A 22,619-nucleotide genomic window follows, 5' to 3' on the forward strand; every position below is an offset into this window, starting at 1 on the left:
AGACACGCTGGACTACCCAGTGGACCAGCCCTCAGTGGGGCCTCCCACTCTTCTGATAATGAAGACCACTTTAACTTTCCTCTGGGGACCCGACCCAACCCACCCTATTCAGGCCACATGGTTCTGGGAGTCTGACCCCTCCAGTCCCAGGGATGGTCATGAATCAAAGACCTGGCTAATGAGTGTTCAGTTAGTTATTCAATTTGTCACAATGACTGGGTCAGAAATGAGTTCTTGACTCCAGTGGCTTCAATGAGAGTCAATCCTGGGACTTTTCCTGGAACTACTGAGAAAGAGGTGCTCTCCCCCAGGATCACTAAAGGGTAGGGACATGGGGCCAGAGTTGCCAGTGGCCATCTTTGTCTACACGTAGGGAGAGCCTGCCTGGAAAAGGAGCCAAGACAGAGAAAGTTGGAAGCAAGAAATGGAGAGACATATACCAAAGGACATTAACGGAGCCTCCAGATCCAGCCATGCCTGAAGCTACCTTATACCTGAATGTCATGTGACCTGATATATTGCTTTTTGCATAAGCTGGTTTGAACTGGGTTTCTGTTACTTGTAATCTAGTCTCTCTTTTGACTCACTTTACCCTCCAATGCTCACATCCTGGACCTTGTCATCCCTTCAAATTGTTTGTCCTCTGAAACCACTCGCCCAGTGTCCCACTGTCTACCCACCGGCCCCTCCCCTCCTCTCTTCCCTGTTTGTTCGCTCAGATCGTTTAGCCGAGCTGCACCTCTGTGGGTGGGTCCCACCCCAAGGTGAAGAACCAAAGGCCATAAGCAACCCCACGTGAACACTCAATGTGTGTCAGGCACTCTGAGGAAGGTTGCACAGGCCTCATCTCAGCCTTATGACAGCCCTATCAAGGAAGGTGTTCAGCCCCAGTAAGGAAGGTGTTCAAAAGCTCATCCTACTGGTGTGATTGCTGAGACTAGGAGGCTGTATTTCCTGCCCTGACATCATACTCAGCTCCTGCATGGGGCTGCAGAGCCCAGGAATCACCATTTATTTACTGTGTCTCTTGGACTTGGCTTCAAGGAGCCTCAATTCCATGTGAACATTGGCGGCACATGACACCGCAAGGCCCAGGAGGAAGGCTTCCTGGGGGAGGTGACCCTGGTGCAGTGAGGAAGGAAAGGACCAGGTGCATTTGATTGTCTGTAAAATAGGGGCATAGCAATGGGCCAGGCCTGGACACCTCTCTGCCCACTGATCAGGAGAGGGGTCAAGCAGGACCAGGCCCTGGAGGCTGATATCAGGGTTCTGGGCCTGGCTCCACCATGGTCTTTTGGTCTGGGGCAAGAGTGTTCTCCCCAAGCCTTAATTTCCTCATCTATAAATGGAGCCAAGAAAGGTTTATTTTTTCATCTAACCAGAGAGCATCTGAACACAGAGCCTCTGACCAGGGTCTCCAGGTTTTCCTACCTCCATCCCTCACACCCCCCTGGGAATAGCGCTCTCTCCTCCTGCAATACTGTCTCTTTCCTCTCATAGAACTGGGAACTGCCTCCCTGTGAACCCCTTCAGGATCTCAGGTCTACCTTCTGGGTCCCTAGATCCGACTTCTCCCTGGCCCCGAGACAGCCCTGCAGCCACTGAAAAGGCCCTTTTCCAGGCTGTGCAGCTTTAGCGACTCATAGAATGGGGTCTGCACCCAACTGACTCTCGTGCACCAACCTAGCTGAACCTGTCCTCTGCCATGGCCAGGCTTAGCACTGAGCACACAACCTGTTGGGCACAAGGGGTACTGACATCTCTCTGTCCCAGGCATCAGACCTTGGGTGATGTGGCCAGAGGGCACATTAGCTGTTCTGGCAGCTCCACCAGTCATGAGGCAGCCAAGAGGCCTTGGTTCTTTCCACAGCAACTGCTACTGGGGCCACTTGCACTTGCAAATGAGGGCAGTGATACTTGCAGAGGTATTCTGAGAAAGGAATGAAATCTCCTACGTCAAGGGCCTAGTCCACAGTCATTCATTCAGCACATCCTGGTTGAGCAGAAGCAGGGATGGGGACCTATCACACCTACTCCCTGTTCTCGAGGAGCTCAGCCACGTGCCTGAGGACAGACAAACCAGCAGCTTTGGGGTAGTGACATTCCAGGCTGGAGCAGCACTGGCACAGGCTCTCGGGTAGGGAAAAAGGGAGGGCAGGAAAAAAGTAGGGGAAAAGCTCCTGAATTGGGGAATGGTGAAAGCAGCAAGTAGACTGACAGGACATGAGGCAGGAAAAGTCAGCAGGTGTTCAAGTTCCCATGTCAGTCAGAGTTCAAGGGAGAAGCAGACCCAGAAGGATATAGGCACATATACACCTAAATACTGGACTGGTTACAGGAAACTGGCTTGTACATGTGACAATAAAGGGAAATCTCATTTAAAATGGAGTCAGGAAACCCTGTAAAGGAAACTCTCACATACACATCTCACTTTACAATTTTGGGCAGGAATTGAAACTACTTTACTACTCCAGCAGGAGGAAGGAAGGTTTTCTCCTTGCCCAGCAACAGCTGAGCCAATGAAAAGCTGTCACCACCCTGAACTCTCACTTTCTTCCAATGACCTTTCCTTTAGAACAGCCGCACCCAACTCCCCCTTTTTCTCTATAAAAGCAAGCTCCCCACCTTTGTTCTCTGATTTGCCTATGGTTTGCCTTGCATTGCATTTCCTGAATTGCAATTCCTCTGGTTGTTCCTGAATCAACTCCTTTTGCTGCTAACTGGCTACTTTACTTTAACTTTGACGTACAATCGCAGCAGTTTCTGTAAGCCTGAATCTTTGTGACTGATGCTGGAGTCTGAGGTACACAATCAGGAGGGGAAGAACATGAGCAGGCTGAAACACCACCGGCATAAGCTGGAACACCAGGATGGACTGACACTTGTGTTGGTGCTTGTTGCCTTTGACCTTGGTGATGAGGGTATCCTGCAGAAGTTGAGACCCTTTGTAACACAGCTAACCATGCACACACTTGGCCCAGGAGTCAGTAAAACTGAAGGAGAATCCAGGGAATGTAGAGTAATTGCAGGCCCAGGGGCTGCTTCACACCAAGGAGGTAAATCAGCAGATCAGCAACCCAAATGGTTCCTTCCTTCCAAATCGGGCAAGAATATGCCTTGTGGCTCACCCTAATGTGAAACAGAAAAGTAAGGGAGTTCGGGGAAATGTAGTTCAGCCTAGCCATTACAAAGCCATCACTTTCCCATTATACAATGGATGTGTGTGGAATGAGGGTGAGGAAGGACGAGACCAGAGCTCTCACACACAGAATGCACAGGCACCAGGCCAGGCAGGGCAGTCTGGCCACCTGGAGGACACAGACCCCACCTGAAAAGGGGCAGTGCCTACCCAGTCCTGCTGATTGTTGCCAGGCTGCAATGTGGATCAGTGTGCTGAGAGCTTCCCATTTTTTTCAGACCGTGTCAGAAGCACCTCCTGAAAATGCTTCTAAGTCCCCTTCCAGAGGAAGGGAGTGACGTGGGCCATCCAGGGAGGCCTGGAAGGGGGCCTCAGCCTGGCAGTGGTCCCATGTGGGGCTCAGTCATCTGAGGCACCTCGTGAACATATTTTATGTGGAAACTATAAACTTTGTGAAACTTTCACTTTTAAAACGTGGGCTTAAGAAAAGAAATACTCCTCCTCATAGGATGGCTACTATAAAAAAAAACAACGTAAGTCTTGGCAAGGATGTGTAGAAATTGGTACCCTTGTGCACTGCTTGTGGGAATGGATGATGGTTCACCTGATGTGGAAAACAGTATGGAGATTCCTTGAAAAATTAAACATAGAATTATCATATGATCCAGCAATTTTACTTCTGGGTACATACCCAAAAGAATTCAAAGTAGTGACTTGAAGAGATATTTGCACACCCGTGTTCACCACAGCATTATTCACATTAGCTGAGGGTGGAAGCAACCAAGTGTCCAGCAACAGATGAATGGATAAACAAAATATGGTATATACATACAAGGGAATGTTATTCTAACTCATGCTACAACATGGATGAACCTGGAGGACATTATGCTAAGTGAAATAAGCCAGTCACAAAAAGACAAATACTGTATGATTCCACTTTGCAATATCTAGAATAGTCAAATTCATAGAGACAGAAAGTAGCATGGTGGATGCCGGGGACTGGGGGGATGGGGAAGTAGGGAGTTACTGTTTAATGGGTACAGAGTTTGTTTTCCAAGACGAAAACGTTCTGGAGATTAGCTGCACAACGATGTGAATCTACGTAACACTACTGAACTGTGCACTTAAAATGGCTAATATGGTAAATTTTATGTTATATGTATTTTAATGCAATTAAAAATACACACTATATGGTCCTGCCTCCAGCCGTGAGGTCACTCAACTTTATCTTCTATGATGGCACTTCTGGCTGCTTCACAAGACAAGAAGGCCCAAATGGTGGTGTCCTGAAGGAGACTGAGCCAAAGGAAGCCATAAAATAGTGAAAGCCAGAGACCCAGGCTGCTGCTGCTGAGCGTCTGCCCCAGGTGGAACCACCTCTCCATACAGGATTGTCATTAGGATCCCAGAGCCCCGTGCAGGGCACCCTGCAGATGAGGAGCTTTCAGAGCCTCCTTTTCTGGTCCACCTCTTCTTGCTGCTCCCAGCTCCTACTTTTCTTCTAGCTGCCTCTGCTAGGACCTAGAAGTGTGGCACTGGGGCCCTGCCCCAGTCTGACTGCCTTTTAAAACTCTCTGTTGTTCAGCTTGATTGCCCTACCCCTTTCACTAATGTCCCCAACTCCTCAAAACAGTCCTCTAGCTTCTGCCGCCTGCTGGGAGTATTGCCTGCAGAGCATGCAACATGCTTCTCTGCTCTGGAGTCCTGGGACGCAAGGTGGGGGGACACAAGGAGGGATCCTCATCCATCTCCACAGGAGGGACACCAGCCCAGGGGATGGTTCCGGGTCTCTAACAACCTGCATCTGTTGCTCTGGGCTCCTGGGAGTTCAATTGTGAGCACCCACTCTTCTGATTCACAGATGGGCAAACCAAGTTGCAGAGAGGGCAAAGGACTTGGTCAGATTTGTATGTACTGGGGACAGTCCCATACAGCCTTAGCCAAAGCTTCTTTCCCCAAGCAATGACGTTCCACCCTTCCCATCACTTGCTCCTCACTCTGGTTGAGAAGGCGGAGGGAGGGTATGCAGACCCAGGTGGGTATCTAGGAGTCTGAGGCCACCCATTACTCTCTTTGGTTCTCACACCACCAATCCACCATTCAGGTTTTCACGGCAGCAAGCAGGATCTTGTCGAACTCTCCAAGCTGATACCCCTCACAGGCCAGGAGCCTTAGGATTTGTCCTCAACTTACCTATGCCAAGCTGTGTGCCCTTGGCCAAGCCCCTCCCTGCTTGCACCTAATCCACCTCCATACAAAGCAGGGTTAGGCTTTAGGTATACAAGCTTTGTACCAGGAGATGGATCCAGATGGACTGCAGACAGGAATGGAGGGCCGACACCTGTCTATTAGGACCTGCAGTGCTGGAGATCCTCTGCCTCCTCTAATCAGGAAACAATACCTTTAAGGCCTGGATCCCTTTAAACCAAGCCTGGTCACTGCAGAGGTAGGGTGGAGGTGAAGAGGTGCTGCCATCTGGAAGCCCAGCCAAGAGGCCAGACCACCACATCCTAAGGCTGTCCCTCCTGCCCCAGAGAACAGCTGGGGCCCTGGCCTGACTTGGCCACATCCAGACAGGCAGATGAAGGCTGCCTTGTTTGTCCCTGAGATTTGTTCTTTAAAAACAAAGAAGAGGAGACGATGCTTCACTGCTCTAGTAAGCAGGAGTAAGCATTGGCAAAATGTGAGAAAATGAGGATTCATATGCCCTGAAATAAGTGAAAATTGGGAGAGCAATTTAGCAAAACCTAGGAAAGCTGATGCAGCAGATAGAAAAAAAAAAAAGGCAGAATGAAATATCCAAGATGATGCCAATTACGTAAACCTGAAAATCACAAAATAATGTGCTCAGATACAAGAACGTGCTTTTAACATCACATTAATGTGAAAGTATAAAAACCTGAATGGAAAGGATACATGCCTCAGAGGACATTCTATTCTTTCATGTTAAAATGAAAAGAAGCCAACAAATTCATTTACGACCCTGACAAACAGGTGGGAGATTGTAATGAAAAACAAAGAGAATTTCATTTTTGTCACTTATTAAACTTGAAGCAAATATGACAAATACTTACACAACAGTCAACCTTCTTCTAAGTTATCTGTATTTTTAAAAATCTCTTAGTAAAACAACCAAAACCCCACGCAAATCAGCCCAGCCGGGCCTAGCCTGGAGGTGTACTGTGCTGGCCCGCTCACTTCCACTAGAAGCCTTGCGCAGGAGGTGGGCAGCTTCTGCTTGGTGGCTCAATCGCAGCGCACTGCCGGGCGTGGTGCTGCCCCAGTGGAGCACTGGGGACAGACACCAACCACCCTGTCCTCCTGGGTCGCCGCCTCAGGGCCCGCATCCATTCAGCCCCCTGAGACAGTGTTTTGCCATCTGTGTCTCCAGGAAGCCCCAAAGATTAAAGAGCAGACCAGCCTTGGCGCTCCTGGAGATTCTTCCATTCCTTCCCCCTGAATCCCTGGGAAGACCACCTCCTGTCACACTGTCGCCTGGCGCTCCTCCCTTCAGCCTCTGCACCCTCTCTTCCATGGAGGTTTACAGGAACCTTGCCCAAGCACCCCCATCGACAGTGGCCCTCCCAGCTCGTCACATCCCTTCAGTGCACCCACACGAGCAAGTACTTAATTGCCAGGTGTGGTACCTGGTTAATGCCTGTCACTCCCTGCCTAGCACAGCGCGGGGCATGAGGTAAGTGCTCACATTCATGTAACAGTATTTGCAGACCAACTATTAATATTAGGAGAAAATAACAGTGAAAAAGCCGTCCCTACTTTCAGGGAACTAATGATCTGGGTGGGGAGACTGACCACAGATAACAACAAATAAATAAATAATTATAAAGGGATTCAGTGCCAAGGAGGAGGCTGCAGAGCGAATCACAGAGGTGTTGACCAGGCTGGGGCAGATGGTCAGCCCCCGAGGCAGCCTTGCTCCGGGCCCCAAGCCCATGTCATCCTCTGGGCCCCGCTCTACCCAGAGGCTGGGAATCTGGATAGGGCTTGGAGGGCTGTGCCTGGGGCTTCTCCTCACCCTGAGCCTATGCTCCCTGTGGTAAGGACAAGGTCTTGGCCTCCGTACCCCGTCTCTCTCCAGGCCCTTGTGTTTGGCAGACCCTCAGGTTTTGTTTTTGGTTTTTTTTTTGAGGAAGATTAGCCCTGAGCTAACATCTGCTGCCAATCCTCCTCTTTTTGCTGAGGAAGACCAGCCCTGAGCTAACATCCGTGCCTATCTTCCTCTACTTTACATGTGGGACGCCTACCACAGCATGGCTTGCCAAGCAGTGCCATGTCCGCACCCAGGATCCGAACCAGACAACCCCGGGCTGCCAAAATGGAACGTGCAAACTTAACCACTGCGCCACCAGGCCAGCTCTCAGGTTTGTTTTTAAGCTAAAGGATTCAGACAACTTCCAGGTATTAAGAGTAAAAAGAGACACAACAAAGAACGCCCCCACCAAGCCTTTTGGTTGTTTCCAAAAGAGCAGTTTGTCCCCAGAATGACCCAGTGCCCCACATTTGCAACAAAATCCAATCCTTAGGACTGATGCCATGAGAAAATAGTAAGATTCAGAATTTCCCCCAAGAGCAGTTTAGCAAATGTAATTTATTCATAAAAAAACAATGTTTTAAGAACTGAATTCCAAAGAACTTAGAGCTTAAAGGTTGAGCAGAAAACAGCCTTCCGCTAACAGCACCAGCTCAGGTCAGGTCAGGGCTTAGAACTGCCAGCAGGGTCAAGCTTCGAGGGAAGGCTCCAAAAGTCCTGCAGGAGAAGGCTGCAGGCATAAGAGGCCCCCTGTGGTGGTGGCCCCTCCTCTTCCCAGGCTGCCTATCTGCCCCACACTGGGTTCCTGGTCACAACCAGAATAGCCACTCCCCCAGGAACCCACAAATGTCCACTAACAATATGCTACCTCCTCCCAAAGCAAATCCATACACACACATGCAAGACCCTGTAATCAGCAACAGGACTCAGTGCAGCAAACCTGGCGTTGGTCTCTGAAAGTCCTGCATTACTCGCTGTGAAGTTGCTTGGTCACAGGCTCCTCCTCCTTCTCCTGCTTCAGCCATTGCTCTAGGAGAACTGCACTGCTTCTCTTGACCGAGGATGGGCTCTTCGGCAGGAACTGGCGCACATCTGACTCTGTCTTTTGGGGTGTTTTGGGGTCTTCCTTTTTGGGTGACTTTGTGGCCAGCCACTGCAACATTTTCTGGCTGCAGCCTTTTGCCTTGAGTTCCTAGGAGAAAGAAGAGAAAGCTCAAACCACCCAGCTCAAGCTTTTAGGAAAAGGCCAACTCCAAGGGAAGAAACAGGAAGAGGCATTAGGTACTGACCCAGGCTTGCAAAATGTTACTAAGAGCCAGATGGGGCCCACTAGTCAGGCCTGGGAGGAGAGGAGCAAGTGAGTGTGCTCCAAGGTACAAGGGTAGGGAGGAGCTCTTATAGAGGCTTCAGAGAGGATTGTGTGAGACCAGCCGGAGAAGAGAGCAACAGGCATTCCAAACACATGCAGAGAATGAAGCATTCTAGCGAAAAGAATGTAATTCAGTGTGACCAGGCAGAGTGTGGGAAACGAAGCTGGAGAGGTATGGCTTCAGTCACCACGATTAGGCACTCAGCCTAAGGCTGAACAGACTAGACTGTTTCCTGCTGTGCAGCCCTTCCGCACAGCCTCTCCCTGACAGCACTGCTTCCCTTCTGCTGCTCTTACCCCTACACCCCAACCGTGAACTGAAGCTTCTGAATTCGCAGAATGCCATCCCTCTAGAATGTGAATCCTTTTAGAGTAAAGACCATCACGGAAATGGGGCAGTGTCTAGGGCAAAATGAATATATATATAATTACATTTTTAGAGACGTCTAATGAAAACAAGTGTCAGGGTCACAGGAGTTTGCAAAGAACTGAGACAAAAGAAAATGACACTAACTGTGGATACGGAAAACTTTAAAAATTTTAAGAAAAATGGGGGGTAGGCTGTTCCTGCAATCATCATCGTTAACACTTTCAGGCATTCTAAGATGTCTATTTTTGGAACATTGAGAGCCACCTAGAAACAGCTGCTACTCCTAAACCTTTGACCCTGAATGTCAGCAGGGGTCAGCTTTTTGCTCTGGAACTTCCTTCTCTAATGCAGGCCTTTTGCCTGTTCACCTTCCCTTCAAAACACATCTTCTGGATCCTTGCCAATTTTAAGAAGTTAAAGTTTATGGCACGAATGTTCTCAAATCCTCCTAAAGGAAAACAAGGATTAGAACTCCTCCAGCTTGTAGTGTGGGCAAGCAGAGTTACAGAAAAGAGACAAAAAAATCACAGTTGGCTATGGACAGAGATACAATTAGGGTCAAGGGGTCCTTTGTCTTTCTCATGATTATCCTCTAGATTAGGAGTCCTCAAACTTGGCTTATTATCAGACTCACTGAAGAAGCTTCCCCTTTTTTTTTTTGTCTGTGAGGAAGATTGGTCCTGAGCTAACATCTGTGCCAGTCTTCCTCTATTGTGCATGTGGGATGCTGCCACAGCATAGCTTGACGAGCAGTGTGTAGGTCTGAGCCTAGGATCTGAACCCATGAAACCTGGGCCACCAAAGCAGAATGCATAAACTTAACCACTACACCACTAGGCCAGCCCCTGAAGAAGCTTCTTAATGATACAGAAGCCCAAGCCCAACCCTGAATGTTGACTCTAGGTCTAGATAGGGTCTAGCATTTACATTTTGAAAGAGCTCTCCTGAGGACTCTGAGTCCACAGCCAGCTTTAAGAGTCATTGCTCTGCTCAACTGTGCCATGCACGAGGAATATGAGTTCTGGGTAGTTTAACAAAGCTCTCATTGTAAAAGGCCATATCCAAAAAAAAGGCTACACTGACAGAAGACAGAAAGCTCAAAAAAGACTGTCAGAGTCACAGGCCCCTACCTTTTGGACCGACAAGTCGATAGGAGCCAGACACTCAACACTGTCGTTTCGGGAGCTGTTCACCACAGAAGAGACTGGATGGAAGGTGATGTTCTCTGTAGGGTGGATTAACTTCAGAGCTTCCTGAGTTGAGACTTCACCAAAATCAAGCCATTTAGAGACTGCCTCCTCTCCATCTAATATGGCAGGCATCCTAGGCAGTGAGGTCAAGTCATTGGTTGGGAGAGGTAGAGTGACGGTAGGGAGAGAAAGCAGAAAGACTTGAGTCAGATGACAGTGCAAACCATCACAAGCAGAAGCTTGCCCTCCGTCTGTGCCTCACACACGGATTGCTGCCATGTGTTCCCTGACCACAACTTGACAGGGCATGAAATCTGACACTAGGAGAGCCAGCTTACAAAGTTTTATGGCAAAGACAGCGAACACTGCTTTGACTGGATCCAGTGCAATCCAGTGTACACGTTCGTAAACTGGTCACCTTTTTATGATAACCCAGCCTAGAATTAAAGGGAGAATAGATCCTGGAAAACTTGTCTATCAACAGTAATCTCCAGCCTTACCAACTATGAAGATTTACAGTCAGAAAGAGCTATTCACATAATTGTGAACAAAAGGAAACTATGCCTCAGAAAGCAAAGAAGCTGTCTAAGGTGACTGTTGGTACCTAGAAGGATGTTAGTTAAAGATCCTATGTTTAGCTTCCAGTTTTATGTCCTAGGTCAATGCAAACCATGGTACACATTTCACTGGTAGGTGGTACAGTTGACTTTGGGAGATAAATGCATAAACATCTATTTTAATAATCATTGTAACTTCAACAAATCAAATACATACTTTAAAAAAATATTTTGCTGATTGGTGGTTGCCAGGGGAAAGGGGGGTAGGGGGAGGGCACTAGGGGTGAAGTGGTGTACCTACAACATGACTAATAATAATGCACAACTGTAATCTCACAAGGATGTTAACTTTTATAACCTTAATAAAACAAACAAACAAAAAATATTTTGCAATCTAAAATCCAGAGGCATCTTATGATGAATGTCATCTCTGCATGAGTTATAGCTTAGCTGGCAGTAAATTGCAGCACTTTACTTTTCTTAACAACATAGGAAATAAAAGCACATTTAAAAAACCATGGTTTCTTAGATTAGATGAAACGGTAATTTATTATAAGATCAATATGTGAAAAATAGAACTACTGTATCACAGGACAGCATAATTTTACACAGAATGCTTAGGACAAAGCTAAAATAAGTAATACATGCAGCACTGCACTTTTTTCAGAAAAACATCAAAAATCACTTCTCAGAGCACTCAGATCTGGCAAAAACTGTGAAAGCGTTACACAAGTATAGTCAGTTCTGCTAAGGTTCATTTTTAAAATGGGAATCTGTTCAGTGTGATCGATACACTAAGGAGCAATTCAAGCACAACACAGCAATAAAATGAGGCACGCCTGTATTTATTGTAGTATCTTACGTATTTCTTTTCTTTTTTTTTTTTTAAGATTTTATTTTTTCTTTTTCTCCCAAAGCCCCCCAGTACATAGTTGTGTATTTTTAGTTGTGGGTCATTCTAGTGGGGGCATGTGGGATGCCGCCTAAGCGTGGCTTGATGAGTGGTGCTATGTCTGGACCCAGGATTTGAACTGGCGAAACCCTGGGCTGCTGAAGCAGAGCGCATGAACTTAACCACTCAGCCACGGGGCCGGCCCCTATCTATGTATTTCTTAACTGCTTAATGCACAAAATTGTTTTTTTTACACTCCTGTTTTTAATAGCTTCCTATTATTTTTTAATGTGTCACTGACAAAGTTTTTAAGTGTTGTCTCCTTAACCCCACTTTTCTCATAAGTTCTGGGTTTTCACTGTACAATTTTGCAGTGTGGTGATTTTTAGGAATGCATGTCATATTATAGCCAACAGACCGTAAATGTATTTTGCACAGCAATTGCTACTCTCTAGATTTGTACATACAGAAACTTTAAATTCCAAAAGCTACCTATCTAAAAGCAAAAAGAACAAACCCTCCTCTGTATCCTTTTGAACCCAGGGATAAGAAGTGTGACTTGCCTTTGGTGGACGTCATTCAAGACTTTGCAGGCATCCACTGTGATGATGGTGTAGGAATACAGGTGGTCTCCTCCCTGTAGGGGCTCCCAGCAGTCAAAGATCCCAGCCATTGTCAGCAGCCTCCAGTTGTCCCAGACTTTGTTCCAGTCCTCTGGACTGTCTGCAGCACCAATGCTGCCTAACTGCAAGCGAAACACACAGGCATATTAGATATTCAGCAGCCCCCTCCTATACACAGGTTGGGTACTACTACAGACCTAAGAACTAATTCAGCCCATGCCTTATTTACTCCTCTGGATCCAATGTCACCAAAGGAAAGAGGGTTGTTGGCAAATACCCACCAAAGAGATACATTTATGGCTCCTTAATGCTTTCAGTATACGATTTAACTTCTTCAGTGGGCATTCAGGGCCTCCATGATCTGGCCCATCATTCTAGCTTCATTAACAATGTTAATTTGAACCAAACCCAGCTGTTTGTGAATGAGACCCTGGTGCAATTTTGTGTTCCTGTATCTTGCCAAAGCAAACTTCCTCTGCCCAAAATGTCCTTCTTGCCGTTTCTCATCATGCCAATTCCTACTTGCCATTTACGATTCAGTTCAAGGCCTGGAATACAGAAAGCTGGAAAGGAGGTCACCTCCACTTTAACAATAAGAAAAAAGCTAGATAATCTAAGAAATTATAACTTTTCTTAAATTCATCAGAGAACTGAGGTTGCAGGAAAACCAGTTAGCCTGAACTTTATGGAAAAACAAGGGCCTCCAAGGAGAGATGAGACACAAGTATAGGTGTTCCTTGTTTTATTGTGCTTCACTTTACTGCACTTTGCAGATATTGTGTTTTTACAAGACCCTCCACCAGCAAAAAGATGATGACTTGCTGAAGGCTCAGATGATGGTTAGCAGTTTTTAGCAATAAAGTATTTTTAAATTAAGGTCTGTACATGTTTTTTAAGATATAATGCTATTGCACACTTAATAGACTACAGTATTGTGTAAACGTAACTTTTATATGCACTAGGAAACCAAAAATTCATGTGACTTGCTTTATTGCAGTTGTCTGAAGCTGAAGCCGCAATCTCAAAAGTCTGCCTGTACTGGCTTACTGGTGGCAACAGGAGGAAGTCAAGACCTTCATGCAGCAGGTAAGAATTCAGAGAAAATTATTATCAAATTGCTAAAAGCAGAGTGTGGGTTAGCCTGGGAGAGTACAAACCCCCTGGCAGCTGCAGAAATCAGGGAAGTTGGCATCACCTCGCAGACTCTTCTCTATGGACCTCTCCAGGTGCTCGCAAGAAAGACTGGGGGCAGGGCAAGAGACTGGAAAAAGCCATTCTTGCTGGTGCATACCCAGCGGAGAGGGCCTCAGCTAATCACTTCTCCTCTAAGGAACAAAAGCCTTAAGCGGCCAGGGGAAGGGTAATAAGCCCTATTGTCCCTAAGATACAGGTAAAGACCCACTGATGCTGGGGAAGGACAAGAAGAAAAAACCTTCTACTCCCCTCGGGAAGGAGCAGCATTACTGAGAAAGCCTGAGAGCCTGGGACACAGTTCTGCCTAAGACAGACTGAGCCAAGATGACAGAGAATTCTCTTCCCCCTTCAGATTAGCAAGCACCAAGTGACAAGCAACAGCAGTCCAATTCTGGGGAAGGAGAAAGAGCATGGAGAGATCCTCTCTAAAGCGAAGACTCAGAGGGAAGTACTACAGCTGAAGGGAGCAGGCTACTGAGAAAAAACCCTCTGGAAAATCAACCCTCACCCTAAACACAAGGTGGCACCAGAGAAATTAAAAGCCTGTGGTGAACAAAGGCAATCATAACAACAAAACCCAAACCCAGTTCACTACCTGTCAAGATCGATTCAACTTCACACATTAATGGCCTAATACAAAGCAAGTGTATTCATTTCCAGGCATAAATATTATTTATCTAAGTTTCTGTCCTAGATACGATGTCTGGAAATCAATATAAAATTACAAGACACACAAAAAAGCCAGAAAGAACAATGAACTGCCAAGAGATACAGAAATCAACAGAACCAGACTCAAGAGATTACGTTTCCCAAATGCTGAAATTATCAGACGGGGAATTTAAAATAAGTATAGTTAATGTGTTAAAGGCTCTTGCAGAAAAGGTGGACAAGATGCATGAACAAATAAGGAATTTCAGTGAAATAAAAAGGAATCAGGGAACTTAATAAAATTTTTATTTATTTTGTCAGTAAGAAATACCCAAACTGAAACACAGAGAAAAAAGAATAAAATATACAGAAGAGAACATCCAAGAACTATGGGACAATATCAAATTATCTAACGTGTAATTAAAATCCCAGAAAGAGAAAAGAAAATGGGGCAGAATATTTGAACAGATAATGGCTGAGAATTTTCCAAAAATTATGAAAGATATCAAATCACAGATCTAAGAAGTTCAGAGAACATGCCAAACACATACACCCCACATGCATCATATTCAAACTGACTAAAATCAAAGAGAAAATTTTCCAAAGAGGAATGTGGAAGTACACATGACAGACAGAAGAAAAAAAGACAAGAATTACAATAGACTTCTCAAAAGAAACTATGAAACCCAGAGACAATGCACTACTTTTTTTAAAGTGATGGAAAAAAACTCCAAAAAACTGCCAACCCAGAATTCCATACACAGTGAAAGTGCCTTTCAAAAATGCAGATAGTGGTTGCCAGGTGCTGGGGGAAGGGAATGACAAATAATGGGTACAGGGTTTCTTTTTGGGGTGACAATAATGTTCTGAAATTAGATAGTGATGATGGTTGCCCAACATTTTGAATATACTGAAAACCTTATACACTTTAAAAGAGCAAATATTACAATATGTGAATTATTTCTCAATAAAAAAATAATGATGATTAAAAAAATGAAGAACTAAATACTTTTTTGGAAAAACCAAAACAGAATTCATTACCAGCACACCTGCACAAGAAATATTAAAGAAAATTCTTTAGGGAGGAGGACTATGATACCACAGAGAAACTTGGATCTACCCAAAAAGTGAAGATTCATGGAAATGGCTAAAATAAATGTAAATGTAAAATTCCCTTTCTTATTTTTACCACTCTAAAATATAATTGACTGTCTAAAGCAAAATAGTAGCAATGTATTATGAGTTTACAGCATATGAAAAAGTAAAATATATGACACTATACCAAAAATGCCAGGAATCAGGAATATACTGTTGTAAGGTTCTTATACTACACAAGAAGTAGTATATTATTTAAAAGTAGATTGTTATTAATTTAAAATGTATATTATAGAGCAGCTACTAAGAACATTTTTAAAAGAAGTAAAAATAATAAGCCAATAGTGGAGATAAAATGCAAACATAAAAAAATACTCAATCCAAAAGCAGGCAGAAAAAATAGGAGAAAAGGAAAAAAGAGCTGATGAAACAAACAGAAAAGTTAGCAAAATAATGAATTTTTAACCCTATCAGATGAATAATTACATTAAATGTTCTAATCACTACAAAATTCCCTCCTCTGTGAAGCCTTCTATGATGCCCCAGTCTGAGTTATATGCTGTGCTCTGTGCCCTGATCACCTCAGAAGCAAGCCTTCCCTGAGTATTCAACACTAGTTTGCGATTGTTGATTTAATTATCTGTGTCTTGGTTGTAAAGCTTCGAGGATAGAAATCATGTCTCACTGATTTCCAGGAGCCAAGCAGGGCACAATGGTATATGGGGAATAAGTGTCTACTGAATAAACAGATAAATTTTTACAGTTAAGAGACTAATTGTATAGAATTGAGGAAAGTGTCATTCTAGTCCACACAAGTGCCTAACAGTGTCTCAAGAAGAATGCCAGAGGAAAATTCTCCTTTTGAATACACAATTCCTTATTTACTTATTTATTTATTTTTTGCTGAGGAAGATTCGTCCTGAGCTAACATCCGCTGCCATCCTCCTCTTTTTGTATGTGAGCTGCCACCATGACATGGCCACTGACAGACAAGTGGTGTACGTCCATGCCCGGGAACTGAACCTGGCCTGCTGAAGCAGTGTGCTCAACTTAACCACCAGGCCACTACGGCTGACTGTACAATTCCCAATGTAAAGATGGAGAAGCAAAGGAACGGAAACCTTATGGAGTGGTTCCCTCGGTAATAAGCCCCAGAAGTTCTGAATTACAGTTAATTTTAAATGGAAAAAACCACAGTGTAGAATCTGGGAAAATGGCAGCCTGAATGCATAGCCTTGACTCCATCCCTAGAATAACAAAATAGCCAGGACAAGCATGCTGGCTCCTCTGAGGCAAGAGTAAGGGCCAGTGGTGTGAAGAAGGACTGGGACCTTGCATTTAACAGCTACTTCAAGAGGGTAGGAAGAAGGATTCTCTGAGATTCTCTGAGTATTCTCTCAGAAGAGCCATATCTGTCTACTTGCTACCTAGGGTCCTTAGAGAGGCTGCTGTCAAATGCTGTCTCATCTCTCCAGTTGGGAGAGACCTGGCTGTAGAGAGGCTGCCTTCCCTTTCCTTGGAAGATGGCTAACACTTGGCTAATACATTGACTGGACACAAATAAAACCAGAAATGGCTCTACCTGTTATATCCTGATAGTTTGCCATTGTTGGAAAACTGTAAATATACATAGGCACATTGAGGAATGCACAACTATAAGCTGGCAAAGAAAAATTCTAGCCTATCTAGAGGAACTAGGTAAACCATAGAGAGGAGACTGAGTTAAAAAAAAAAAAACGCAGAAGGCCAGCCCAGTGGTGGAGTGGTTAAGTTCGCACATTCCACTTCTGTGGTCCGGAGTTCACCGGTTCGGATCCCGGGTGCGGACGTGGCACCGCTTGGCAAGCCTTGCTGTGGTAGGCATCCCACATATGAAGTAGAGGAAGATGGGCATGGATGTTAGCTCAGGGCTAATCTTACTTAAAAAAAAAAAAAAAAAGTAGAGCTAATGGGAGAGAGAAAAAACTAACAAAAAGGTAATGATTGGAGGCTGGCCCCATGGCTGAGTGGTTAAGTTTGCACGTTCCACTGCAGGTGGCCCAGTGTTTCGTCAGTTGGAATCCTGGGCGCGGACATGGCACTGATCATCAAACCACGCTGAGGCGGTGTCCCACATGCCACAACTAGAAGGACCCACAACTAAGAATATACAACTATGTACAGGGGGGGCTTTGGGGAGAAAAAGGAAAAAAATAAAATCTTTATTAAAAAAACCCAAAAAAAACGACAGCTTCCATATGCATCCCCCCACCTACTATATATATTGTCTTCCCTCCCCTTTCTTTTGGTCTATGCTTTTTGCCAGGTCAACCTCTCCTCTGGTGCACTAGATCCCATTCCTTCTTACCTATGCAAGGACGACCGTCTAGTGACTTACACTTTCTCCCTGCTCTCTACTGCATTATTTCCAACAGCTTACAAATATGCTGTTATTTCCAACTGTTTGTTGCTACTATATAAAAATATTGTTGATTTGTGTACATTGACCCTGAGGAGAAAGTTTTCTAAGGTACTTGCATTGTCCAAAAACAAGCAAAAGTATTATTCAATACCAGGTTTAGGGATATATTTAACCAAGGAGGTACAAGACTTGTATAATGAAAACTATAAAATATTGTTGAAAGAAATTAGACTTAAATAAATGGAAAGATACCCTGTGTTCATGGATTCGAAGACTTAATATTATCAAGATGGCAATTTGGGAAACACCCCAAATTGATCTACAGAGTCAATGCAATTCCTATCAACATTCCAAAAGTCTTTGCAGAAAGAGACAAGCTATCTTAAAATTCATATGGAACTTCAAGGAAACCCAAATAACCAAAGGAATCTTGAAAAAGAAGAACAAAATTGGAGAACTCAAACTTCTCCATTTGAAAACTTACAAAAACCTACAGTGTGGTACTGCCTAAGAATAGATATATAGATCAATGGATAGAATTAAAAGTCCAGAGATAAACCCATTCATATATGGCCAATTGATTTTCCACAAGGATACCAAGGCCATTCAATGGGGACAGAATAGTCTTTTCTACAAATGATACTGGGATAACTGGATGACCACATGCAAAAGACAAAGCTGGACCTCTAATCACACCATACAAAAAGATTAATTTAAAATAGATCAAGGATCGAAAAATAAAGCTAAAACTACAAAACCCTTAAAAGAAAACAGAGGAGTAAATCTTTATGACCTTCAGTTTAGCAACGGATTCTTAGGTATGACAGACACTACAGGCACAAACAACAATGGAAAAAACAGATACATTGGATTTTATCAAAATTAAAGGTTTTTGTGCTTTTTTTTTTTCTTTTGAGGAAGATTATCACTGAGCTAACATCTGCTGCCAATCTTCCTCTTTTTGCTAAGGAAGACTGGCCCTGAGCTAACATCTGTGCCCACCTTCCTCTATTTTACATGTGGGACGCCTTGCCACAGCATGGCTTGCCAAGTGCTGCCATATCTGCACTGAGGATCTGAATCCACGAATCCCAGGCCACAGAAGCGGAATGTGAGAACTTAACCGCTGTGCCACTGTGTTGGTACCAAAACTTTTGTGCTTTAAGGGATACTATCAAGATAGTGAAAAAGCAATACACAGAATGAGAGAAAATATTTGCACATCATGTATCTGGTAAGAGTCTAGTATTCAGATTGTATAAAGAAGTCTTACAACTCAACAACAAAAAAAGACAACCCAATTTAAAGGACTTAAATAGATATTTTTAAAAAGAAGAAATGTAAATAGCCAATAGGCACGTGAAAAGATGGTCAATGTCATCAGAGATTAGGAAAACACAAATCAAAACCACAATGAGATACCACTTCACATTCACTAGGATGGCTACAATTTTTTAAAAAATGAACAAATAACAAGTGTTGACAAGGATGCGGAAAAACCAGAACCCTCATACAATGCGCGTGGGAACGTAACCCAAAAGAACTGAAGTATACTTGTATACTAATGTTCACAGCAGCATTATTCAAAATTGCCAAAAAGTGGAAACAACCCACATATCCATCAACCAATGTGGTGTATCTATACAATAGAATATTATTTGGCAATAAAAAGGAAGGAAGTAGTGATACACACTGTATGCATGAACTTTGAAAACATCATGTTAAGAGGCCAGACACATAAAAGGACACATATTGTGTGATTCCATTTATACTAAATGTCTAGAATAGGCAAATTTATAGACACAGAAAGCAGACTAATGATTGCCAGGGGCTGGAGGAAGAGAGTAACAGAGAGGGACTGCTCAATGGGTACAGGGTTTCTTTTTGGGGTGATGAAAATGTTCTGGAATTAGATAGTGGAGGTAGTTTACAACATTGTGAATATACTAAAGGCCTTGAATTACACACTTTAAAATGGTTACAATGGTGAAATTTATGTTACGTAAATTTTTACCTCAATAAAAATTTTAATTATAAAAAATATTAATCTTAGGGGCTGGCCCAGTGGAGCAGTGGTTAAGTTCACATGTTCCGCTTCTCAGCAGCCCAGGGTTCGCCGGTTCAGATCCCGGATGCGGACATGGCACTGCTTGGAAAATGCCATGCTGTGGTAGGCATCCCACATATAAAGTAGAGGAAGATGGGCACAGATCTTGGCTCAGGGCCAGGCTTCCTCAGCAAAAAGAGGAGGACTGGCAGTAGTTACCTCAGGGCTAGTCTTCCTCAAAAAAAAAAAAAATTAATCTGAATAAAAACAAGAGTGGCATCCTGGAATTAAGGGAGAAAAAGAGATACCATGGACAATTTTTGAGCTGGCGTTTCTTCCTCTCTGAAAATTTAATCTCCACTCTGGCCTCCACCTTAGCTAGTACCCTTCCCTCATAAAAGACCTGCTCCTGAGTACAGGAAAGCCCTTAAGGGGTAAAAAAGTAACAATTATTTGAAGGATAAACCTCCTGACAAAGCATCACAGTAGCCATCTGATTGCCTTTAGACAAACCAACAATCTCTTACCCCAAAACAACACAAGAGATGGAATATCAGTGACCAACCACATTAAGGATTAACCATTAAGAATAAAAAAGTTTCATGCTGTTTAACAATGTTAAAGCTCTGAATTAGGGAGTCCAGGATTTAAACATTCCAATTCTAGTTCTTCCCCCAATACCTAATTTGATCAATTTGTACACCAGTTAATTACCATAAAATAGTACATGTTTCTGTTTCTTGCCCATGCCCCTCAGAAGCAAGGGCTTATACTGAATGATGAATGAATGGTCGTTAGGTGACATTAAGATAAGAGTCTTGGAGAACAAGAGAGTTTTTACAGTTTCTTCATTTGTAAAATGAGAATAACAGTACCTTCTTCAAAGGGTTATAAGAAGTACTGAATAATACACATTAAGTTCCCAGAAATAGTACCTGGCTTACAGTAAGTGTTTAATATTTAACTATTTTTATAGATCACTCTTTTCCTCCACCAAATCATCTGTGCATTAATAGACTGGCTAGAGAGATTTTCTGAGGGTGAGGCAAAGGCTCTTGACTATGAGAGTCCCCGAAATGAGATGACACTATCTGAAGAACAAACAATTCCCAATTTTAACAAAGCACACTACAGTGAGAGAACACAGAGGCTTTAGTAGTGTCAAAGCAATAAATGTAATTAAAATGGAAACATGATGCTGGCATGTCTGATTTGTTTTCAATCTCCTTATAACCTTATATAAACAGGCCATATTGATTGTTTGTCTTAAGATGAGAGTTCTGTGAGGGAAATGTTAAATACAGTCATGCATTGCATAACAACGTTTTGGTCAACAATGGACGGCATATAGATGGTGGTCCCATAAGTTTAGGACCATAGAGCCTAGGTGTGTAGTAGGCTATGCCATCTAGGTTTGTGTAAGTACACTCTATGACATTCATGCAAAGACGAAATCACCTAATGACGCATTTCTCAGAATGTACCCCCATCGTTAAGTGATGCATGACTGTATAAAGTTATGATATGACCTAGCAAATCCACCCCTAGGCATAAACCCAAGAGCAATTAAAACATATATCCACACAAAAACCTGTACATGAAAGTCCACAGTAGCATTATTCATAATAGCCAAAAAGCAGAAACAACCCAAGTGTCATCTACTGGTGAACGAATAAACAAAATGTGATCTATCCGTCTGAAAAATGGATTATTCAGCCATAAAGCAACGACATACTGATACATGCTACAACACAGATGAACCTTGAAAACATTATACTGAGCAAGAGAAGTCATACACAAAAGACCATATATTGTATCATTCCATATATATGAAATGTCCCAAACAGGCAAATCTGGAGAGACAAAGTAGATTAAGTGGTTGCCAGGGCTGGAAGGAGTAGAAGAGAATGGAGAGTGTCTGCTAATGGATATGGGGTTTCTTTTTGGGGGTGATAAAAATGCTATAAAATTAGATGGTAGTAATAATCACACAACTCTGAACATACTAAAAAATCACTGACTTATATACTTTAAAAGGTGAATTTTATGGTAAATTCTGTCTCAATAAAGCTGTTATTAAAAAAAAAAGCTCTATGAGGGAACGAAAAAAAATGCCCTTGTTTAGATTAGTTTCTCTGTACCTTTCCAAATATCTACTATGAGTGCTGATGACGATACCTTTTCTGATTTGGTTTGGGGGAAGTAGATAAAGTATGGCTGCCTGTCGTACGTTCCCCGACATCGCTTCCACTCGTAGAATCCATCTGCTAAAACAACACAGCGTCTTCCCTTTCCCAGAGGCACCTGAGGGAAAATGTGAGCAAGATGTGGTCTTAGTGATATAATCGTGTTTCGTGGACTTGAATAAAATCTCAGGTCTACCAATGTGTGACCTCACAGCTGTTATTTCTCTGTACGTCAATTTTCTTATGCATAAAGTCACCACTTAAACGGATGTTGAAAAGATTAAATAATGTACATAGCAGCAATAGCTCTCTAACAAATAGGCACTTGTAGTAGCTAGCCTTTGAAGTTGATCCCTCAATGAGCCATGCAGCCCAGTATTCACAAACTATGTAGTCCCCTCCCACAAGGCTAGGTCACAAAGTCATACAGCTTCTGCCCTGCTCTCTTGGATCACGAGCTCTGGGGTAAGCAGGACGCCATGTAAGAAGCCTGAATACTCTGACAGCCTCCAGCAAAGCATGTGGAAAGGCTTCCAGTTCTACCTATCCCAGCTGAGGTGTCAGACATGTGGGTGAAGAAGCCATCCTGAACATCCAGACCCAGATGTCACCTGATTATAACTGCATGAGAATCTCCAAGTGAAAACTGTCCAGTTGAGCCCAGTCAACCCATAGAATATGAGAAATAATAAACTGTTCAGTTTTAAACCACTAAGTTTTGGCATGGTTTGTTACACAGTAATAAACTGAACAGCACTCAAAATTAACAACTGGGAACACACTCTGGAAACTTAAGGAAGGTTCCAAGAAAAACTAATTTTATTTCTCAGGTATATAAGGCACTAATTGCTCTGTTA

General features: G+C 43.5%; 1 protein-coding gene across 9 annotated transcripts in view; it reads right to left on the reverse strand.

Annotated features, from left to right (window-relative positions):
- The window catches only part of LOC100052108 (abasic site processing protein HMCES), a 96,812-nt gene that overhangs the window by 60,585 nt on the left and 13,608 nt on the right, over nucleotides 1-22,619 (reverse strand). For 5 of the 9 annotated variants that reach the window (XM_070224312.1, XM_014733455.3, XM_070224313.1 and 2 more), the window contains 4 exons: nucleotides 21,755-21,880; nucleotides 12,132-12,313; nucleotides 10,060-10,252; nucleotides 7,729-8,382 (listed from right to left, as the gene is read on the reverse strand). In XM_070224312.1, coding sequence (XP_070080413.1) covers nucleotides 8,158-8,382; nucleotides 10,060-10,252; nucleotides 12,132-12,313; nucleotides 21,755-21,880 — 726 coding nt within the window. In that variant the 3' untranslated portion in view covers nucleotides 7,729-8,157. Of the gene's footprint in view, nucleotides 1-7,728; nucleotides 8,383-10,059; nucleotides 10,253-12,131; nucleotides 12,314-21,754; nucleotides 21,881-22,619 lie in introns of those variants that run through there. The other 4 variants (XM_070224315.1, XM_005596219.4, XM_070224316.1 and 1 more) reach the window with 2 other exon arrangements.

This window comes from Equus caballus, chromosome 10 (assembly GCF_041296265.1).
Source record: "Equus caballus isolate H_3958 breed thoroughbred chromosome 10, TB-T2T, whole genome shotgun sequence".
NCBI lineage: Eukaryota > Metazoa > Chordata > Mammalia > Perissodactyla > Equidae > Equus > Equus caballus.